Below are 23,336 nucleotides of genomic sequence, written 5' to 3' on the forward strand. Positions count from 1 at the left end.
TACTCTTAAGGTCTGAAGTTTGAATCCTGAGCTGCACTGTGGAGTGTTTATTTTTATCACCTACGTTGTGAGGTGGTGGAGTTTGACTGAAATACTGTCGATTTTGAATGGAGTGGTTGGGGGAGTTGAGGAGGATGTAGTGGAGAAAATCAAGGAGGGATAAGGGGAGTATTCTTAGGAGAAAATTAAGGAATTTGATGAGAGGGGGGAGTGTTTGTCATTTGGGGTATTCCAACATTGGGAATTCGGCTAGCGGAAAAAGTGTGTTATTTTCGGCATTTAGAAGAGCGTTTTGGGAGCATTTGCCGAATTTTGTCTTTAGGTACTAAAGGTATTCGATTTTTGGGTCAGTTTCGTTTTTCACCAATTCGCTTTCAGTGCCAAATTTTGTCTCAGGTTTGTGCATTTTTCTTTTCTACTTATTCCTTCTTTCTTTTCCCTCTCCCTTTGTTGACCGAATTCTTTTATCTCTCTCTCTCTTCTCTGTCGATCAAATTTCTCTTCTCTTCTCTTCTGTTCTTCTTCTTTGGCCGAATAACCTTTTAATTTCATCGGTTTGTCTCTATTGGGTTTCTTTCTCCTTTTTACCTCTTAGTCGAATATCACTCATTAGTTGTTTCGTTCTATACGTTGTCGTTCTTGTGTTGTAGGTTTTTAACTATCGGTAAGTGGTTATACTCATCACTTGAGTAAACCTGTTCTCTTCTTTTCTTATTCCCATAACCGAGTACTCTTCTTCTTTACTATTTGATTGCCTATGGTTAATTTCTTTTTCTTATGGTGTTACTCGTTGCGGTCTTAGGATCTTCTTCGAGGGATGGTGGTTTGTAGGTGATCGAAAATAAAAATGCAACGTTTGTGCTCAACGTTCTTTCAAGGTAGGAGGGTGTTTTTGGATTAAGTGTATTAAGAGGGTATTTTTACCCTAACTATTAATGGACTAACTTTAGGGTCATGTTTGTTTCTTGGTAGGCGTACGTGGAAATAACACTCTTCTCATAAACATGTGTGTAATCACACCCTCTCTCAACTGTAAATCGACAACAGCCGAAAAGTCGAAAAGACCGGGCTGAGAAAATATGGGCGTACGAACGCTCGTATGGTAAACTGAACCAGAAACATGGTGTTGGGCTATAGAGGCCTCCATGATCGTTTTTATGGGCTTAGGCCGTAATGGGCCTAAAATGACCGAAATACCCCCAAAGGGTAAAATGACTGGAATACCCCCGAGGGGTAAAATAACTTAAATACCGTCGAAGGGTAAAATGACCAAAATATCCCTAAAGGGTAAAATGATAGAAATACCCCCGAGGGGTATAATGATAGAAATACACTCGAAGGTTAAAATGACCGAAATACTCCCATAGGGTAAAATGACTGTTATGCCCCTAGGAGTTGAAATATGTGTATGATCGATTTGCTCTATGATATATATATGACAGTTACTGAGTATGACATACTGCATACACGTATGATTTATGACATGACATTCTGCATGGGGTTAGCATTCTGATATAGGAAAAGTATACTGTACAGGTGGCTTTGCCACATATACTGTTACTGGCAGCTTTACTGCGTTACTGTTACTAGCAGCTTTGCTGCATCACTATTACTGGCAGCTTTACTGCAATATTGGTGTGTTGGCTGAGAGGGTCGATTTTATCCCCGCATGGTGTGTTGGTGGTACGGAGTGGTGTGTTGGCTGGATTGGGATAGGTTGCATTACTGCATTGTATTGATTACTGTATTGGACTAAGGTCCACACTGTTACTGTAATGGGCTAAGGCCCACGCCGTACTAATACTGTATAAGGCTCAGGCCCAAACTGATTCTGCATGTTGCATGGTGTTTTTCTAGAAGGGGATTACACGCTGAGTTTCGTAAACTCACCCTCTCCTTTAAATGTGCAGGTAATCCTCAGCCATAGGCAATTCGGTGCTGCGAAGGACTCGAAGATGGCCACACAAACACTGTTTTTCATATTTGCTTTTAATTTAATTTAAATAATCAGTTGGGTTTTGTTTTTGTAATAAGGCTTTTAATTGGGTTTAAATTTTTAATTGGGATTTTGCTTTCATATTTTAAACTGCTAGTTTAGGAGAAGACGACTTTTAAAATAATTACCATTTTCAAATACATGAGTTTTAAACAATAGGATTTAAAAAGATTTCGCGATTTTAGATTAATTGATTAAATTAATATCAAATAACAAGATAGACGTTTCGACTAATTAATAATAAAAGGGGTTTATCTTCAACTTAGAAACAAAAACAAAAAAACGAGTTCAAATTTTTGAATGACACTTTGATATGACACAACAGATTCGTCTATAACATCTAGGCTAGATTTGGGGTGTTACATTTAATGGTACCAGAGCCGGGTTACAAAACTCGACTGTGGAATAGGTTTGAAAATATCTGAAATTTTTGGAAAAATATTTTGAATTATTTTTGAAGGATACAAGTGTGGCACACCAATTCTCCAACGCCGAATCTGTAAGTTTTTATATACTGTAGACTGCTTAAACTGAAATATGTTGAGAGATTACAATAGATAGTAGGACTGTACTGAAACTCTTAAATTAGGGAAAACTGAGACTGTAGGAAAATGGAAACTGTAGGTAGATTCTTAAATTACGAAAACAAACTCTGATTATTGTTTCTCATAAGACATCTGTTAATAATTACTGGAATTACTAACTAATGCATAGAACTCCGTAAGCAGATTATACGTTATTCGATATGAGCACTAGAGGTACTCACAGAAAGGAGTGCTAGGGCTAGGTCTTCGGCATCAGGCCACATGCCTAATGTTAGGGCTAGAGAAGCACCAGCTTCACCGGTGACTGAGACGGGATCATTCGATCGAGCGGCTGGGGATGATGCACTATCTCAAGCTATACTTCGTATTCTGAAAAGAGTCGCAGGGACCAGTTCTGGGACTGTGGGCCGTGGGTTGATTTCAAAATAACTCCTGTCGAACGGAGTAGTAATTTGTAGGGGTATTTCTAAAGTAGCCCCTAATGTGGTTGAATACTGGCTGAAAGCCACAGAGAGAATAATGGATGATCTCTATTACACTTTTGAGCAAAAGCTAAAAGGTGCAGTGTCTTTGCTACGAGATGAAGCCTATCAGTGGTGGCTTACTGTGAGAGAAGGTACTCAAGCTGACTGGTTAACATAAGATTTCTTTAAGCTGGCATTTCAAGGAAAGTATATGGGCGCAAATTATATGGACGCCCGAAGAAAAGAATTTATGAGTTTAATCAAGGGGAATAAAATAGTGGCTGAATATGAGGCAGAGTTTCTGCGACTGAGTCGCTATACACGTAGGATAGTTGCGAGTACTGATAGCTCCGCAGAGGGAGCGAGATTTTGCTGCCCTAGTTGAAAAGGCAAAAATCGTCGAGGATGTGAAGCGCTCAGAGCGCCAGAACCGTGAGAAAGATAGGGGCAGGTATAAGAGAGATTCAAAGCCCTCAAGTTCTTCTGGAAGGATTAAAAAGAAGGTCAAGTTTGATGAGACAGTTCGAGCTGGGGGTTCTATTGCAATACTACAGCCTTGTGCTGATTGTGGGAGGCATCATCTGAGCGAGTATTAGAAGAAGATTGGGGCATGTTTCAGATGTGGGTCTATGGAGCATCAGGTTAAGGATTGTCCTCAGAGGCCTGGTCAAATGCAAGCTTTGGGTCAGGGTTTTGTTCAACCAGCGAGAGCTGGTCAGCAGCCATCGAGAGGCTGTGGGCAAGTTAGAGGAAGAAATGGTGTGGGACGAAGTCGTGGAATGTTTGGCAGAGGTGTTGGTAGGGTTGAGGCGAGACAGCCAGCACTGGTCTATGCTGCTCGTCGCCGTGAGAATTGTGACGCTCCAGATGTTATAACTGGTATTTCCTAATTCATAATGTACCATACACTACTTTAATTGATATAGGGTCTACGCATTCATACATTGCATGCACTGTGTCTGGCACTTTGGGTACCATGTGTGAGAGTACTATTAATAAGATGACTATGTTAAGTATACTGGGACAATCAGTAAGGGTAGACAAGTTGTTCAGGGATGTGCCCCTAGAGGTTCAAGACGTCATATTTCTAGCGGATTTGATGAACTACCGTTTGCTGAATTCGACCTAATTTTGGGGGTGGATTGGATGGTTAAACACCGTGCAAATTTGGATTGTGCTGCTAAGCGTATGGTACTAAAAATAATTGAGGATGAGGAGGTGACTATGATTAGGGAGCGAAAGGATTTTCTGTCTAACGTGATCTCTATATTAAGGGCCGAAAAACTGGTTCGCAAGGGTTGTGAAGCGTTTCCAGTCTATATTAATGCATCTGATTCTGAGGGTCCTTCTGTTGAGGTTGTCAGAACTGTTAAGGATTTTTTTGATGTATTTCCTGATGAGCTCCCTAGGTTGCCTCCGTGCCACGAGGTTGAATTTGGAATTGAACTCTTACCAAGAACAGCTCAAGTGTCCATCGCTCCTTATAGGATGGCACCGGAGGAGTTGGTGGAATTAAAAGCTCAAATCCAAGAACTGTTAGATCGAGGATTCATTCGACCTAGCGTGTCATCGTGGGGAGCACCAGTGTTGTTCGTAAAGAAAAAGGATGGGACAATGCCCATGTGCATTGACTATCGGTAATTGAATAAATTGACTATCAAGAATAAGTATCCTTTTTGAGGATAGATGATTTATTTGACCAGTTGCAAGGAGCTTCAGTTTTCTCTAAAATAGATCTTCATTCTAGGTACCATCAGTTGAGAGTTAAGGAGGCTGATGTGTATAAGATTGCGTTTAGGACTCCTTATGGTCATTACAAGTTCCTAGTGATGCTGTTTGGGCTGACGAATGCACTAGCTGCCTTCATGGACCCGATGAACCGAGTATTCTAACCCTATTTAGATTGGTTTGTGGTGGTATTTATAGACGATATCTTAGTGTATTCGAGAACTAAGGATGAGCATGAGGCACATCTCCGAATTGTTCTGCAGATTTTAAGGGAGAAACAACTGTATGCTAAGTTCAGCAAGTGTGAGTTTTGGCTACGAGAGGTGACATTTCTGGGTAACGTGGTGTCTACTGAGGGGATTAGGGTTGATCCTCAAAAAATTAAAACTGTACTAGACTGGAAACCACCTAAAACCGTATTTGAGATTCAAAGTTTTCTAGGTTTGGTAGGGTATTATAAACGTTTTGTTGAGGGGTTTTCCTTAATTGCTGCACCACTAACTAAGTTGCTGCGTAAAGGAGTATCGTTTAACTAGACTGATAAGCAGAAAAAAGTTTTGAGAATTGAAGAAAATTCAAACTGAAGCCCCTGTCTTAATATAGCCGGAGTCTAGGAAAGAATTCACTATTTACGGTGATGCATCACACGTTGGTTTGGGTTGTGTACTGATGTAGGAAGGTAAGGTGGTTGCTTATGCGTCTCGTCAACTTAAGCCTCATGAGGTGAATTACCCTACTCATGACTTGGAGTTAGCTGCGGTGGTATTTGCGCTGAAAATTTGGAGGCACTATCTCTACGGTGAGAAGTGTACTGTCTACACAGATTACAAGAGTTTTAAGTACCTCCTCACTCAAAAGGAGTTGAATGTTAGGCAGCGAAGGTGGATAGAGCTGCTTAAGAATTATGATTGCTCAATTGAATACCATCCTGGTAAGGCTAATGTGGTAGTTGACGCACTTAGCCGTAGGGCTAGATCTAATTTGAGAGCGATGCTTGCTCGTATCAGCTTGTTTGATGATGGTAGTTTGTTGGCTGAGCTACAAGTTAGACTGACGTGGACTGATCAGATTAAGGGTAAACAGTTGTTAGATGAATCACTGGTTCTTCGTTTCCCTCAGGTTGAGAATAGGGAAACTTCGAATTTTTGCTTGAATAGTGAAGGAGTACTGTGTTTCCATGGGAGAGTCTGTGTACCGAGGGATAATGATTTGAAGCAGTCTATTCTATGAGAGGAGCATAGTAGTCCTTTTGTCATGCACCCGGCGGGAATAAATTGTACTGAGATCTTCGTGGGTTGTACTGGTGGCAAGACTGAAACGTGAACTAACTCATTTTATGGGTAAGTGTTTAACTTGTCAGCAAGTGAAAGCTAAGCATCAGTTACCTTCAGGGTTATTACAGCCAGTTAAGATTTCACTTTGGAAGTGGGAGAGAATAACCATGGATTTTGTGAGTGGGCTGCCCTTAACGCCTACCAGGAAGGATTCTGTATGGGTTATTGTAGATCGATTGACGAAATCTTCTCATTTCATACCAGTTTATATTGATTACTCTTTGCAAAAGTTGGCTAAACTGTATGTGGCTGAGATTATAAGACTGCATGGGGTACCGATTTCTATAATATCAGATAGAGATCCTCGCTTTACGTCTCGATTTTGGAAGAAGTTACATGAGGCTTTGGGTATAAGACTGGACTTTATTACTGCGTTTCATCCCTAGACAGATGGTCAGTCAGAGAGGGTGATTCAAATACTGGAGGATATGTTAATGTGTTGTGTAGTGGATTTCTGAGGCAGTTGGGAAGATTATTTACAGCTAGTGGAGTTTGCGTATAATAATAGCTACCGGACCAGTATTCAAATAGCACCGTACGAGGCGTTATATGGTCGTAGGTGTCGTACTCCTACCTGTTGGGCTGAGCTAGGCGAGCGATGAGTTTTGGGGCCAGAGTTAGTTTCTGATACCGAAGAGAAGGTAAAACTAATTTGAGACCGGTTGAATGAAGCATCTGATAGGCAGAAGCCTTATGCAGATCTTAAACGTCGAGAGATTAAGTATTCTGTGGGGGATTACCTATTTCTCAAGGTTTTTCCATAGAAAAAGATACTGAGGTTTGGACAGAAGGGTCAGCTTAGCCCTAGGTTCATTGGGCCTTACCGTATGCTGAAACGTATGGGACCGATCGCTTATCAACTTGACTTGCTTCCAGAATTGGACCGGATTCACGATGTGTTCCACGTTCCCATGTTAAGGCATTATCGCTCTGATCCTACGCATATCGTACCAGTTGAGGAGATCGAGATTAGGCCAGATCTGACCTTCGAGGAGGAGCCAGTACAGATATTGGATCGTGAGGTTAAAGTACTGAGAAAGAAATATATTCCATTAGTCAAGGTGCTTTGGCGTAACCAAAATTCAGAAGAAGCAACGTGGGAACTCGAAGAGGCGATGCGACAGCAATACCCTCATCGTTTTTTACCAGGTAAATTTCGAGGTCGAAATTTCGTTCAGGGGGTAGAGTTGTAACGCCCCAAAATGTAAGTCTTTAATTTTTTTCATGTTTTGACAAAATTGCTTGTTTACTTTAATGGCTAAGTGATTTGGGTGTGTTTGGGAGTGTTTGAAAGGCCTAGGTTTAAGTCTTGGCTTTTACAGAAATTTTAGTTTTCCTCTTAATTGAATCTGAACACTGGCACATAGGCCTTATAAATATTTGTGCTTGTTTTATGACACAAAGAGCCTATTGGTATAGTGATAAGTGGTGTGTAAAGTACTCTTAAGGTCTGAGGTTCGAATCCTGAGTTGCACTGTGGAGTGTTTAATTTTATCATCTATGCTGTGAGGTGGTCGAGTTTGACTGAAATACTGTGGATTTTGAATGGAGTGGTTGGGGGAGTTGAGGAGAATGTGGTGGAGAAAATCAAGGAGGGATAAGGGGATTATTTTTAGGAGAAAATTAAGGAATTTGATGAGAGGGGAAGTGTGTCGTTTGGGGTATTCCAACATTGGGAATTCGACTAGGGGAAAAAGTGTGTTATTTTCGGTATTTGGAAAAGCTTTTTGGGGAGCATTTGTCGAAATTGGTCTTTAGGGACTAAAGTTATTCAATTTTTGGGTCAATTTTATTTTTCACCTATTCACTTTTAGTGCCAAATCTTGCCTCGGGTTTGTGTATTTTTCTTTTCTGCTTATTATTTCTTTCTTTTCCCTCTCCCTTTGTTGACCGAATTCTCTTCTCTCTCTCTTCTCTTCTCTATCGAACAACTTTCTCTTCTCTTTTTTTCTTCGTCTTTGGTCGAATAACATTTTAATTTCATCAGTTTGTCTCTGTTGTGATTTTTTCTCCTTTTTACCTCTTGGTCGAATATCACTCATTAGTTATTTCGTTCTATACATTGTCGTTCTTGTGCTATAGGTTTCTGACTATCGGTAAGTGGTTATACTCCTCACTTGAGTAAACTTGTTCTCTTCTTTTCTTATTCCTATAACCGAGTACTCTTCTTCTTTACTATTTGATTGCCTATGATTAATTTCTTTTTCTTATAGTGTTACTCGTTGCGGTCTTAGGATCTCTTTCAAGGATGGTGGTTTGCAGGTGATCGGAAATAAAAACGCAACCTTTGTGCTCAACGTTCTTTCAAGGTAGGAGGGTGTTTTTAGATTAAGTGTATTAAGAGGGCGTTTTTACCCTAACTATTAATGGACTAACTTTAGGGTCATGTTTGTTTCTAGGTGGGCATATGCGGAAATAGCACTCTTCTCGTAAACATGTGTGTAATCACACCTTTTCTCAACTGCAAACTGACAAAAGCTGAAAAGTCGAAAAGTCGAAAAGCCAGCGCTGAGACCATATGGGCGTGTGAACGCTCGTGTGGTAAACTGAGCCACGAAGCATGGTGTTGAGCTATAGAGGCCTCCATGAGCGTTTTCATGGGCTTAGGCCGTAATGGGCCTAAAATGACTGAAATACCCCCGAAGGGTAAAATGATCGAAATACCCCTAAAAGGTAAAATGACTGAAATACCCTTAAAGGATAAAATGACCAAAATACCCCCAAAGGGTAAAATAACTATTATACCCCTAGGGGTTGAAATATGTGTATGATTGATTTGCTCTATGATATATATATGATTGTTACTGAGTATGACATATTGCATACACGTATGATTTATGACATGACATTCCGCATGGGGTTGGGATTCTGATATAGGGGAAGTATACTGTACTGGTGGCTTTGCCACATATACTGTTACTGGTAGCTTTGCTGCGTTATTGTTATTGGCAACTTTGCTGCATGACTATTACTAGCAGCTTTGCTACAATATTGGTGTGTTAGTTGGGTGGGTCGATTTTATCCCCACATGGTGTGTTGGTGGTACGGAGTGGTGTGTTGGCTGGATTGGGATGGGTTGCATTATTGCATTGTATTGATTACTGTATTGGGATAAGGCCCACACTGTTACTGTTGAAGGAAATTGTTGCAACCAAGGCTCGTTCCAATAGGCTAAATTTTACATTAACGACCAAACACAAAAACAAAAAGAATTAAAGTAATTTAGGGTTCCCTCCATATTGGTTGAAGCCATAACAAAAAAAAAAGCAGAGAGTGATGCCTTGTTAAAGAAAAGTGAACTAACCTACCTCCCTTTTGATTACTCCAACTGGTATCTAGCTCTAATTACACAGGGTTTCATAGAGGAGTAAAACATTGATAATGCAAGCTTTACTAAACATGAGATTGATACCATCCTTAATAACAGTGGGTTCTCTAGCTTTGTCACATTTGTCAAGCCTTATGTAAGACAAGTGGTGATGGATATCTATGTCAATTTAATAAAAAGCATCACAAAAGATAAGAGCAAGCTCTTTCAGAAAGTTTATGTTCGTGGAAGGTGGCACAATTTCAATCCAGTGCTCATTAGGAAGGCTCTTAACTACTATAGTTAGAACATAGTGGAGTTGGAGAAATCACTAGACCTAATTTCTTTTATTGTTACTAATAATTACCACCATACATGGTCTGATAAGGGAGGCATTCAAGCTTCTTTTTTTACCACTACCTATGCAACCTTATTTGGCATAACTACTAGAAATTAGGTATCAAACAGCTAGAGGGATGCAGTTGGGAAAAGACAGCAGTCCTGATAAGAAAAGTGGTGAAGATGTTGGAATTTGATTTAGGGCAGCTTATGTTTGATCAAATGGTAAGTCATGCTAAAAAGGTACAAGCTAGTCATCTTTTACCATTTCCCTTTTTGAGTTTTCAAGTACTTATTACACAAGATTTGAGGCTAGTAAGGGTCACTGAACAATGTAAAAGAGCAGTTCTCTCTCAAGTGGCTTAAGGTAAAGCATGTCACCACAGATGCATTTGAACAGCATGTTGAAGAAGAAACAGAACCTGACCACAGTGGAAGCTAAAGTGCCCACTCTGTTGGCACCTTGAGCAACATTTTTGGATTCAACAAGAGGATGATTGATCATTTGACTTTCTCTACTGAATCTCATCATCGAATTATTTCCAAGCTCAGGGTCGAAATCACAATGATCCAACATATATGAGATAGAGAGATTGCCTTGAGGAATGATCTCCAACGCTCTTGATCCTTACAAAATTGTTCGCTCAGTCTAGTAATCTTGTACTCCTGATTGGATGGATTAACTTTTATCCTCATATTCTTCAACACTTGTTTAGCCTTGGTCCAATCTAGATAGTAAAAACTTATAGAATGTTGATTGGCAATTGTCTTGAGCAAAAAAGAGGAGTATAATGGAAGCTGGTAGCTAAATGTATAGTGGAAGTTGTATGTTTACGTGCAAGTAATTTTGTCGATAGTGAAATATCTTGATTTGCTTTTATGATGTTTGCTGATTATGATGCTGAATTTTTTTTATGTGTGTGTGATTGCTTTTGAAGATGTTTTGAGCTGTAAAACAAACTTATGAATATTTGATTACATTACTTTGATGCACTGTACTTATCCACAGCTTACTTAGATATAACTTCAGTATTTTGATTGTTAATGCAAATTCTACAAAAAGCATTTATAGTCGATTTAAGTGGTTATGTTCTAAGTTAAGTATATTAGAGTAAGGATTGTGCTGGGGGGAAGCTATGGTTGTTTCTAGTGATTAGCTTTCTATGTTGTTTGATTTTGTTCAAAAAATTGCCAAAGGGAGAGATTGTTGAGAAAAGTTATGGAAGAGCATTCTAAATGGCACTCGGCCGCTACCATTCATCCTTGCAACAGTGCAACAAAACTTACCACATTTGGTGTTGGCAATTTATTGAAATAAATTTTTTTTAAGCTATTAACTGTGTTGATATTCTGAAGATATGAAAGGCCAATTATCGAAACCAATTTGTTTCTTTGTGAATATTGGATTAGATTGAAAAATTATGACCCTTGGATTATGGAGAATTATTTGGGTTAAATTGAAGTTACCTTGAAGACTGAATCTCCATCAGATCACGTTTTATTGGACTTTGTTAGTATATTATTTTTGCTATATTGTAGTTGTTGATTTTAAGGGGTTGCATTGCATTTAATCACAAGTATGTTAGCAAGCCAAATATATTTTACGAGGCTTGCATAGGTTATGTATGAAAGCATCTTAAGAGCACTTTATTTGTTCATCGAGGAGCTGATTGTGTGAGTGCATTTAAAGTTTAAACAGTTTATGTCTACAGTCTAAATTTTTAAGGGAAATTTAGAGGTAAGTGTTATAGTCTTTAGATACAAAGGTGAGATCTCCATACTTGTGGTGTAATAAAGTGTGATTCACTTGTTGTATTATGTATTAAAGATAATGAAATTACTTTTTGAGTTAGGCTCCATAGATATAGGAAAATCGAATTGTATAAACAAACATTGGTAATCTTTGTTGTTCTGTTTGCGTAGTTTTCCCAATGCTAACTGTGATGACCACTACAATTAGACACTTCCATTCAACTTAGACAATTCAAACAATTAACGACTTTAAGTCCCAACAAATTATATTAATATCATACAATTATCCGTTTCCTATCCTACCATGAGTACCTTATGTGTAGATTGGAAGGTAAGAAAAAAAAATTGTGTCTGCATAGCTTCATCTTGAATAGGGACAAAGACTTGAAGCCACAAAGGAATTTTCCAAATGATTGTCGAAGAAAATCTAGGACAACGAAAGAACAATCCATGACCATGATACTATCTCAACAGCAAAAGAAGTGCCTAAAGGCTAGCCTGGTCTAGCTTGCCACCTTCACTTCACAAATCACCTAAGAAAATAATATAATATGACATTAAAATAGACGAGTAAGAGCTTAGCTGAGCTACACTGCGCTTCGCTGTCCCCTAAAATAAAGACTCAACCTGAAACCTTCCATTAAAAAGCATATTATTATTCTTTCAACTTTATTGTTCCAAGCATTGAGTCAAGGAAAAGAATGCAAAGTGTAATGTGTTTGTGATTAATGGTTAATATATTATGTTTATTGAAATGTCACTAATGCAATTATTATTGTTACCAGTTAACGCTGCTGATATGGGAAGTGTGGGGAGGAAGGAGGAGAGCATGCTGGATGGCCTCGGGAAGGGTACATTTTGGGAACAGAATAGAGTTTTATTATTATATGGCAAGAGAATTTGGGGAGTGATTAGGAGGCATGGAATGTGAATGGCTTGTATTGGGGGGCTGGGGATGATGGTGGTGGGTCTGATGATGGGCTGATGGCTGATGGCGATGCATGCCAGCAGCTTTACTCTCTCTCTCTCTCTCTCTCTCTTTAACCCAAATGGCACGCCTGCCTACTTGCCTGCTCCCACTAAAACCACCTACTATATTGCTAACATTTTACATTCTCTCTCTCGCTCTCCGTGCCTTTCTGAATGAAAAGCTATCCCACTAAACCCAATTGGTGATATTGCCCTTGTTTATCTTTTCTTTCTCCATCTCTTTCATCTTTTGTCAGTCCCAAATTCTATGCCTAAAAACACCAGCTAGCAGCTACTCCATTCCACTTTCGAAGTTTTTACCGAAACCCCTCCCCCCATATTGGTCAATTCCCCCATGAATATAAAAGAAAACAAAGCAGCCCCTAGACGAATAAAGCTACTATAAACTCTCCCCCGCTTACTCACTTAGATTCCCAACACCTTCCTTTCTTCCCTTTACTTTTTCAAGGGTTTTGTTTTATTCATGAGTAACCTTATATACAATAACTATAGTAATTTAAAAAAAAAAACCCCCAATTAGTAAAAAGCTCTCCCATGTTGTTAGTACAAAGCTCTCCACCATTCCAATCCCAAATCCAATAGCCTCAATCCAAAGTTTATTTATGTTGGTCTTTGGGTTGTTTAATTTGGTGTTAGATGGATACCTTGTTTAGACTCGTGAGCCTCCAATCATCGGATCAATCTTTCAACTCTAGTAGAACTTCTAGCAGCTCTAGATCCTCTAAACAAAACTTTCACATTCACTACCAACAAGAGGACCAAGAATGCTTCAACTGTTTCATGGATGAAGATGACTACTCTTCGTCTTCTTCTCAACATTGTTATCCTTATCATCATCATCAACCCCACCTTTCTCCCACCACAAAAAACACTTCCACCGCCACCGCTCACCATGTTTTTCAAACCTCTGGCTCTGATTTCTCTACTTTCTCCCTTGCTTGGGACCTAAACTTTGATTTCTCCGGTAAGTGGGCTACCGATATCCTCCTCGAAACAGCAACCGCTATTTCTGACAGAAACGGTGGACGTGTCCAACAACTCATGTGGATGCTCAATGAACTTAGCTCACCTTACGGTGACACCGAGCAAAAGCTGGCTTCTTACTTTCTTCAAGCCTTGTTTCGCCGCATTACCGACACTGGTGAGCGTTGCTATCGAACGTTAGACACAGTATCTGATAAAACCCGTTCATTCGAATCAACAAGAAAGATGGTATTGAAGTTTCAAGAGGTAAGTCCTTGGACTACTTTTGGTCACGTAGCTTGTAATGGTGCAGTCATGGAAGCTTTCGAAGGCGAAAGAAAATTACATATAATAGATATCAGCAACACTTATTGCACCCAATGGCCTACATTGCTTGAAGCCCTAGCTACCCGCACCGACGAAACCCCAAATTTAAGGCTAACCACAATCGTTCCTAGCAAAAAAGGTGGGGTTTCGGGAGTTTCAGTTAAAAAAGTAATGAAAGAAATGGGAAACAGAATGGTAAAGTTTGCTAGGCTTATGGGAGTTCCCTTTAAATTCAAAGTGATGCACCATCCCGGCGATTTATGTGACTTAGATTTATCAGAACTTGATATTAACGAAGATGAAGCGTTAGCCATCAACTTTGTTGGCACATTACATTCCATCACAGCCGTTGATAATCGTAGGGATCTTGTGATATCGAATTTCAGGAGATTGCAACCAAGGATAATCACGGTGATCGAAGAAGAAGCTGATCTTGACGTTGGGGTTGACGGGTTCGAGTTCGTTAAAGGTTTTCACGAATGTTTAAGATGGTTTAGGGTTTACTTTGAAGCCTTAGATGATTGTTTTGAGAGAACAAGCAATGTAAGGTTGATGCTGGAACAAGCAGCTGGTCGAGCCATAATTGATTTGGTGGCTTGTTCGCCGTCCATGTCCATTGAGATGCGGGAGCCAGCGACCCGCTGGTCCTGGCGGTTTAAAGCAAGTGGATTAACCCCGTGGTTCTGAGTGATGAAGTGTGCGATGATGTACGCGCCTTGTTGAGAAGGTACAAGGAAGGTTGGTCAATGGCACAGTGTCCTGACGCCGGAATATTCTTGTCTTGGAAAGACCAACCGGTGGTTTGGGCCAGTGCATGGCGGCCTTGACGAGGGCAATATATGTGTTTTTTCTTTGAGTGCATGGAGGGATTCAAATGCGTGCTATGATTTTCTCGGACGTGTAATGAGATTTGTTAAAGGGAGATAGAAGGAAGTGGGGGTGCCCAGATTTGCTTTTTGATTTGGGTAAATTGAGTTTCAGTAATTATAATCAATCAATCAATCTTTGTTTTAATTATTTTGTGTATGAAAGTCAAATAAAATATATTATGGTGTTTGGTTCTGATCAATTTCTTTTCTCATTTCTATATTATATATTAGTTTTAAATGAGTTTATAATATAATAAGTTATTAAAATTAATTTATATTTTTTATTATTAAAATTATTAAGATCATCTTTATAGTAAAATTAAATTATTTAAAACTATAATTTACACTATAGATATCATATATTTACTAATTTATTATATAAAAAAATAACACTTGTTATGACATGACTACGTATACCCAGAAAAGCATGATGAGAAAGGTCACGTGAGAAGCATATGAGAGGCAACCATAAAAGGTCCCCAACAATCCCTACCCACCGTTCATCATCGGAGTGCCAACTTCAGGGTTCTATAAATTTTCCTTTCTTTGGAAAACCTTTCACCCCAATAACCCAAAAGTAAAATCAAGCATTAACATATAATAACATAATCTGTTATATATTTACTCTTTATCTTTATTAAGTTTATTTTTATCTCATATAATATATATGTTTTCAATATATATTATATAATACTAGAAATCCTATTACATGCACATGCATGTGGAAATCACAAATTTAAAACATAGATGTTTGTTTAAAAGTAACATATAACGAACAATAAAATGTATGGTTTGGAACCAGTTAATCATAATAACATATAAAATATGTACGATATTAAAATAAAAAATTAAATTAAATTATGAGTAAAATAAAATTTAAACAAATAAATTCATCAAATAAATCATTCTAAATGCATTATATTTATTTGCTAATGAAGATAATAAATTATGAATAGTAAAATTAAAATGTATAAAATAATACATGGAGGTCCTAATTATTAAAATGGGGTTGGTATATTTTGGGTTTAAAAGGGAATAATTGATTATATTAAATAAAAAGATTTGATTAAATTAATGATAAAATATATTGTAATAGAGGAGTTCGAATATTATAAAAGATATTATTTAAAATGGTAACTACAAATTCTGAACATAAGAAATTTAATTAAAATTTGCAATTATTTACAAAATATTTAAAAGAAAAATATAGGTCCTTCTATATCTAGTTTGGGGCCTAAGAATATTAGAACGGCCACTAGTTATGAGGGGTTGGGTTGTTCCAATTATGAGGAATCTTAAAAGATGTTTAGTCATAAGTGGCATACCCCTGCCACGCTTTGTGTTGGTGTGGCCCGACCATTTCTCTCTAGTGTCTACTTTCTTTTTTTTCTTTTTATTATTTTTCAAACGACCTACTTTCTTTTATTTGAGTAGAACTTTTACCCTACTCTCTACGATTTCATTTCCATTTATTTTGAAAATGAAAATCAATAAGGGGGAGAAATAAGAAGGCGAGGTGGCAATTCATTTTGATAGGGTAAATAGTCGTTGTATTTTAATGGTTGGTACGGTGATAAGAGTGGTTGAGAGGAAGAAAGAAATGAATGCTAGAAGGGTTTATATACATGGAATAAAGGGTTCGTCATTCGTCAAGACCTTACTAGTGGTAAAGTCGCATCTTGTCTCTCGCTAGAGGTGATAATGTGATATTATAAAGCAGTGATATGACATCTTAAGACGGCTTAATAATCAATGCACGAGATATTTTATACACTCTTGACATAAGTAATTTACGAAGGAAATTCTTCAGGTACGAGATTCGTTCAGAAATAGTTCAATGCTAAAAGTCTATTTAGTATGAGATTCGCCTAAAAACGTCACCTGTAATTATTTTTGAAGGTGGTATAACAATTAGTATATTTTCATCATCTATTCATCTTTAGTTACAAGTTAAAATTTTATTAGTTATTCACTTAAGTGGCCGAAAATTCAAGTGATTTCATGTACATATGGTATGATCCACCAATGTGAACCTAATAACAATAAATTGTAAAAACTCAAATGAAAGTTAAAAGTTAATATTGCATAATTAATAATTTTAAAATAAGTATATGGAATTATTTGATATGGAATAAGAGCTGACCATTGAATTAATAAAAAAAATCACAATAATTTAGTTTTTCTCTTTTGTTACATAAACTCTTACGTGCGTTTGGTTAGGTGAAAACGTGGAGGGATGGAAAGAAGGAACAAAAAAATGGAAAGAAAATAAATTTTAAGTGTACTTGGTAGAGAAGAAAAGTGAAAGAAATAAAATAGGAAAGAAGATCATTTTTCATCCTAATATATAAAAATCAATCCTTCAAAATTATTTATTTTTCAATTATTTTATTTTATTTTCTTTCATTTTTCAACTATATCAAGTAATGGATGGAAAGAAAATTGTTTTTCTTTCAATTTTTCCATCTTTTCTATCAAGCGAACTTATGGAAAGAAAAATTATATTTTTCGTCTTTCTATTTTTCCACCCTTTCAATTTTTCATCTTTCTAATTCTCTTTCCACTCTACCACATAAAGCCTTAATAATAGAGGCTATAAATTTTTAATTAGTTTCTATATTGTAACCTTAATAGGTAGATGAAAGATTAGTTTATATGTGACTAACTTTTAATCCAGTACATTTGTCAAGTAACTGGATACACGAATAGGACTTAACTTGCTTTTAAAGTAAATAGTTTAATTATCTCAAATTGAGCCACTTGATTTTAGGCTTAATTGGATCCGTAGTATGAGCTAAAATCTTATATTCTTTCACTTGGACCAATGTGATAAAACATAAACTTTAACATAAACATTTAGCACATAGAAAAGTATAATATTTTATCATATCATACTGATTTGACAACATGAGTTCTGATAGTTATATGTAGTTTAAGTCACATACTTCCTTTTATATACTATAAAATCACAACTCAATATAATAGGGATTTAAGTAACATACATATCACATTCGGGTCATAACAATATCTTATAAAGTTTTTTCTTTATGTTTTAAATAATTTCAAATAAATTATGTGCACCCGATCATAATAAACATGAAATATATCAAAAACACAATAATTGAGTTTAGAGTATCACATTATTATAAATACCATCCATCAATACAATCAAGATCCATATATTCTTTAAATGTTTTTTATTGTAAGTTTTTAATTAACATATTTACAATCATAAGATCAACTCTAATGTGCTCTATAGATACACTATTAAAATTCTGTTGATGCGGTCGTTGAAAGCACAAAAAATATCCTATCCCTAATAAATAATGAAAAAGAATAGTAAAAGGGAAGTAGGGTCAAATCCTCAGGGACTGGATTTGCACAATATCTTGTTCGTGGAATCCTAGGCAGAGTCTTGCCCAAGACAACCTGCGTTCCTGAAAAAAATAAAAAATAACAGAATTAAAGGTTTGGATCTGGAAACAAAGAATAAAATAAAAACAGAATTAAGAATATTGAATCGAAAATTTGAGAAATTAAAAATAGAGTTGAGAGAAAGGAAATTCTTATGGGAGATTCCAACCTCCAGTTGTCTCGTTCCGTCTTGGGTTCAATCCTCGGCTTTTAGATGATTCTTCCCAAACCGAATAAGCCAGTTATAGTGGAAGAAGACGCCTACGACCACCAGCTCCAAGGATTTAGACTTACGATTTAGTGGAACTTGACTCTAGCCAACAATCGCTTCTGTGGGATCGCCTTATGCTAGATCAACACTTCTCAATGGCGAACCCCACGCCATTTTGTCTCTTAGCTCGCCAACCTCTGACACAGTAAGCTAACAAACCGATTTTGCAACCTTCCCAAAACATACAAAGCGGCCGCCTTTGTATACATTGAAAAGCTTACTTCTTAAGGGACATGGGCGGAAGCATCAGCCCCGTAGTGCAGAGAAACGATGAATACTCAGCAAGGAGGCTAAGTACGAATTCTAAGCCTCATGAACTCTTTTGGGAATTTTTGACAACCTTCGGCTAGATGGGTTTAGTGGCTCATGGTTGTGGTAGAAAAGAAAATAAATAAATAAATATATATATTTTATTAAAAATAAATATGAGAAGAACAAAAGCCTAAACTTTTGGGGAGAGAGTGTTTTCAGAAAAATATATGGGATCCCCTTTTGAGTCACTTCACCCCCTATTTATAGTGCTAGGGGAGATAGTCTAATCCTACTTAAATTCCTAAAAGATAAATACATTTAATTGAAGATAAATAAAGATAAAATAAAATCCTAAAAATAATCCTTAATAATCATCTCAATATTAATTATCCTAATATAATTAAAATAGAGTTTAATAGAATAAAATCTCTTCTTTTTGCATTTCAACCCTTGTGTCCTCCATGCTTGCACTTTTGGTACCAACTTTTCCTTGTGTCGGACATTGGCCCATTTTATCTCTAAATTCACGCTTTTGGCCCTTAATTTTTCTTTTGCCTCAAATTTAGTCCCTATGAGATAAAATATCATAAATAGCTCAAATTAGCAGGATCATACTCAGAATAAATACATAATTAATACATAAAAATACGTTATACTAGAGTGTTATCAATTCTGTTCAATGAAGGTACACTATTATTAGGAAGGTAAATTTTGATCAACTTATCAATCATATGGATGATCAAAGGAGTGATCAAAATTTACCTAGTATTGAAATTATTTTTAACGATTTAATTTAATTAACAGGCTTAATTTTATTGTTGGACAATTTAATTAATTGAGCAAACACTTGTGAATGATCTTTAAGTAAGAGCTAATGCTTAATTAAAAATCATGGTCTTAGTGTCCACAACATAAGCCAAGGAATTTTCCCTAATTATGTGTTGAAAGGATCACATAAGTCCAATTAAGGACTGACGAAAAAGAGAAAAAATACCAAGAACCACTATCTCTTGCTTCTCTTGTACCCTTCCTCAAGAGACTGTCAAATTTTACTTTTAATCAATCATAATTTAGTTAAATTCAGGAAGATTGTAAGATTGGAGTTAATTGACTTGGATAAAAAGCTTTAATAGGCCAAGAAGCTTTCACCATAGCTGACTACCTTAGATCCCTTACCTCAATTTTTTTTTTAATCATGTATAAGATATTGGATATTGGTTGAATCAAGTCTTGTTAAGTGATTACAGAGGTGAATTTTTCATTGAAGAAGAAAGATCATCTAGCTAGCACTGAATAAACCCCGAAACCTTTGAAAGTTCTTAGCTCTTGTCCGTGTGGACTGCATTAGAGGCAGAACACTTGGGCTGCTCATGATTTTACAGAATCTTAGAGGATCCATTCGAGATAGATTGCGTTTTCATCAAATTGTGGTTATCAAATCATTAAGATTAAAGTATGACCTACTTCAATTTATGTTTAATATGCTTAAGATATTGTTATGTTTAGATCAACGCTTTCATTATCTTGTTTAACATGTTTTCGATTCTATATTCATGATGATAATAAATTATTTTTCGTTGCGTTTTATGGATTAATTAGATATATATGATATATGGTAAGAATCTATGCTTGTCTCATGAAAATGCTTGTTAATAAAAATTTTGAAATTTACAGTAAACAATCTCTTAGCTCATCCTTAAATTTATGAAAATAAAAATTCAAAATCATATGAACAAATAAACTAGCCACATTCTATGAACTAATCATCCAAAGTAACTCAAAACATTATTGATAATAATTTAGCCAACTTGTGTAACACTTATTAAACTATAAAATTTAAAATCATGATCCATCATCTGTACATTTTGATCTCTCCTTTTTTTAAATAAATTTGTTTTCTTGTAGTGGTGCAAGTCAGGAAAGTCAAAAAAATGATTTTTTCATAAAACAATTTGATTGGTACAAGACAAGCTAGTTAGGAATTAAATTATTATATTTACAAATGATACAATTTGTTTTCCTTTTTTCTTTTACTGTACATTTTGATTTTCTACATTTACAGAGTTTGATCTGTTAGGGAAGATTGAACATATAGAAAAGTTTCTTCCCCTTTGTTGATAAGCCTTGAGAATCAGAGTGAACACTAAAAACACCATGGAAATGGAAAGGGAAAGTATAGACGCCCACTGCCAAAGAAGGGATGACCTGAATGGCTTGCATTGATTCAGGGAAATCTCAGAGAACGTGTTTTTCACCATGGTACATTCCGTCAAGCTCTGCAGATCAGGATATACATCAAGCATTGACTCAATAGTATAGCTATATGCCAATGCCTTGTTGGAAGCATCCTCTGTAAGGAATTTCCCATTCTCTAAGCATGCTTCAGTTGAATTCTGTTTGTAACAGGTGAACTTTGAAATGATCTGCAAATGAATAGTACAAAACTCATAGCATTTTATCAAGATTTTCATGTCTTGAGGAACAAGTAATCTTTGCTTACGTCTGGTATTTTACCGATAGGGATGGCATCTTTAGCACAGTCTCCAGGTTCATAGTTGAAGTCTGGTGCTCCGGAGAACGGGTCACATATCATCTTGAATCCGAGCATTTCGAAATTTTCTTCGCTCAGCCCCATAGTTGTACACACCTCAGTTATTTTTGAGTTCAACTACAACATATAGAGAAATACATTGACAAATAGTTTAGACCGATGTTTCTCATTTCTGCAATGGAAAATACTAATAAATTTCGTACCTTCCCTATGAAATCATGGATGGTGGAGCCGATCTCGGTCAAAATTTTCTCTGATTTTTTTGAACTCATGCAGGGTAACAATGAGCTTAAACTGTTGTTGTAGGGTTCTTGCACAAAATCTTCAAAAGTTGAACAAGTATCTTCAGCAAAACTGCATAGCCGCAATGGAGAGATTCTTAAAACATCTTACGAAGTTTGCAAGGAAATGCAAGACTGGGAAAGGAAATGACTTTCAGATTGTTTACATACATGTGAAGGAAAAAATCAAAACCGGTCAAAACCCAGCACAGAGCTGTTAAGATCCAGCAGAAAACAATTATGCTGAAAATGCAAAGAGAAAGATTATAAACACAAGGCAAATGGTTTAAATCTTTACAACATCAGTTGAAGGAGAAAGTAAGAAATGTCCTTACAAGATAAGTCCAGGCTGCCAATGTAGAAGGAACAGAACTGAGCCAAAGCAGCAATCTATTAGTCTAAATCAAATTAATTGTGATTATATAATTTTTAAGATTGATAAACATTCAGACTGCTACATGTCAAGTGCAGAAATTAAGCACAACTTACCTAGTGCAGCAACCAACAACAGCAAGTTAACACTGGCAATCCCAAGATGTGCTATGTATCTATGACAACGGAAAAAAAAAAGAATGTAAGAGTTGTAGACTGTAAAACACATGGTTTGAAGACATAATAGAGAAAGAAGCTCCTTCCTAGAAATTGGATGCTTACGGAACTTGAATCGCCACATCGAGTGAATGTTCATGATTCCTAACGAAATTGCGAATCATTCGGGATTCCCTTCCGAGTCTATGAGTTGTCACGTTCAATCTCGATGACGTCTTTTGATCATAAGGAAGCAGAAGGTACTGCATTCTTGTCATTTTGGTAATTAATCTTCGGATGGATTGGGTAACCTCATGTCCAGCTTTTACAAGTGTGTTCTTCAGTTTCTTTGTTCTGTGCTGAGAGATCTGGTTTGCTGCAATGACGAAGCTGGCAGCAATTCTTCGGGTTGAATCACATGCAAAAAGTAACAATTTTATTAGTAACATGTTCATATATGTATTTCTATGGAAAACAAGCAAAGATTGATGAGCTTACATGGCGAACAACGTTAAGAGTAGGAACAATATAAACAGCAGCAAAAAGTAACGATCCGAATGGACAGTAAGCCAAGAAGAAGAAGATTCATTGCTGGCTATTGAGTTCTTGAAAATCATGAAAATCCCCAGATATACTCCACACAAGGTCCAAACACCCGCCATTGCATACCCATGAATTCCTGTAAATGCCGTTGACTGTAACATCATTAAAAACCAAAAAAAACTTTCCTTCAATAAAATGACAAAAAGGCAAAAAAGGAAAATGGAAAAACAAAGAACTCACAGCCCAGTAATGCTTATTGGTAACATTAAAGACATCATTGTAGTGTTTCAAGTGTCGAAGAGGATCGGGTCTCTTGATGATACGTTCATGAACAGGTATTGATCCAAAAACCAACTTTGGTGAAAAGATGGAAGAGAAAACGAGTAGGAAAACAAATGAAACAAGGGGTCCATTTGGTTTGGACATGACATTAAAGAGGTCGGATTATAGGTGTTTGGTTAGAAGAATGAAGAGAAGAAAAGGGTGGAAACATGAAATTAACTAAAAAGGAAAGATAAAATTTGCATCAACAACTTTGGGAAGAAGAAGAAAGAAAGATAAGTTGCTTGAATGTCGGACTTGGAGAGTAAGGTAAGAATCACTTGTGGTTATTAGTGAAAGGAAAGAATATGTTTTAGAGCAACGAATCAAGAGCCGAAATTTCTGTGCCATTTTTTTGACTACCTTCCTGCTTTATTTTTCCTCCCTTGCAGTTCATCCTAAGCAATTTTCATATGTTAATTTTTTATTATTCTTATTTTATACTTATTCAAATTTAGATTATAATTAAAGCCGATGAAGATAATCCTACATGGATGATTTAATTTCACACCAACATTTTGAAATTTTACCCTACTTTCTTTTAACATTTATATCTCCAAA

At 36.6% G+C, this 23,336-nt stretch overlaps 1 protein-coding gene and 1 pseudogene across 2 annotated transcripts; one reads left to right on the plus strand and one right to left on the minus strand.

The window, feature by feature from the left end:
• The first annotated feature begins 12,540 nt into the window (after positions 1-12,540).
• On the plus strand, positions 12,541-14,814 carry LOC107913289 (protein SHORT-ROOT-like; annotated as a pseudogene).
• A 5,659-nt stretch (positions 14,815-20,473) lies between these two features.
• Positions 20,474-23,121, minus strand: LOC107911383 (uncharacterized). Of its 2 annotated transcripts, none has more exons than XM_016839223.2 (9): positions 22,695-23,121; positions 22,410-22,606; positions 22,038-22,313; positions 21,873-21,931; positions 21,719-21,755; positions 21,555-21,626; positions 21,306-21,456; positions 21,052-21,219; positions 20,474-20,974 (listed from the first exon to the last, which is right to left on the minus strand). In XM_016839223.2, the coding sequence occupies exons 1-9, from the start codon at positions 22,878-22,880 to the stop codon at positions 20,582-20,584; spliced, it is 1,539 nt and encodes a 512-aa protein (XP_016694712.1). In that variant the 5' UTR covers positions 22,881-23,121; the 3' UTR covers positions 20,474-20,581. The 2 variants fall into 2 exon arrangements, with proteins under 2 accessions (XP_016694712.1, XP_040959937.1); XM_041104003.1 differs by having other exon boundaries at positions 22,410-22,590; positions 22,695-22,828.
• Between the last annotated feature and the right edge of the window lie 215 nt (positions 23,122-23,336).

This window comes from Gossypium hirsutum, chromosome D11, assembly GCF_007990345.1.
Source record: "Gossypium hirsutum isolate 1008001.06 chromosome D11, Gossypium_hirsutum_v2.1, whole genome shotgun sequence".
NCBI classification, from domain to species: Eukaryota; Viridiplantae; Streptophyta; class Magnoliopsida; order Malvales; family Malvaceae; genus Gossypium; species Gossypium hirsutum.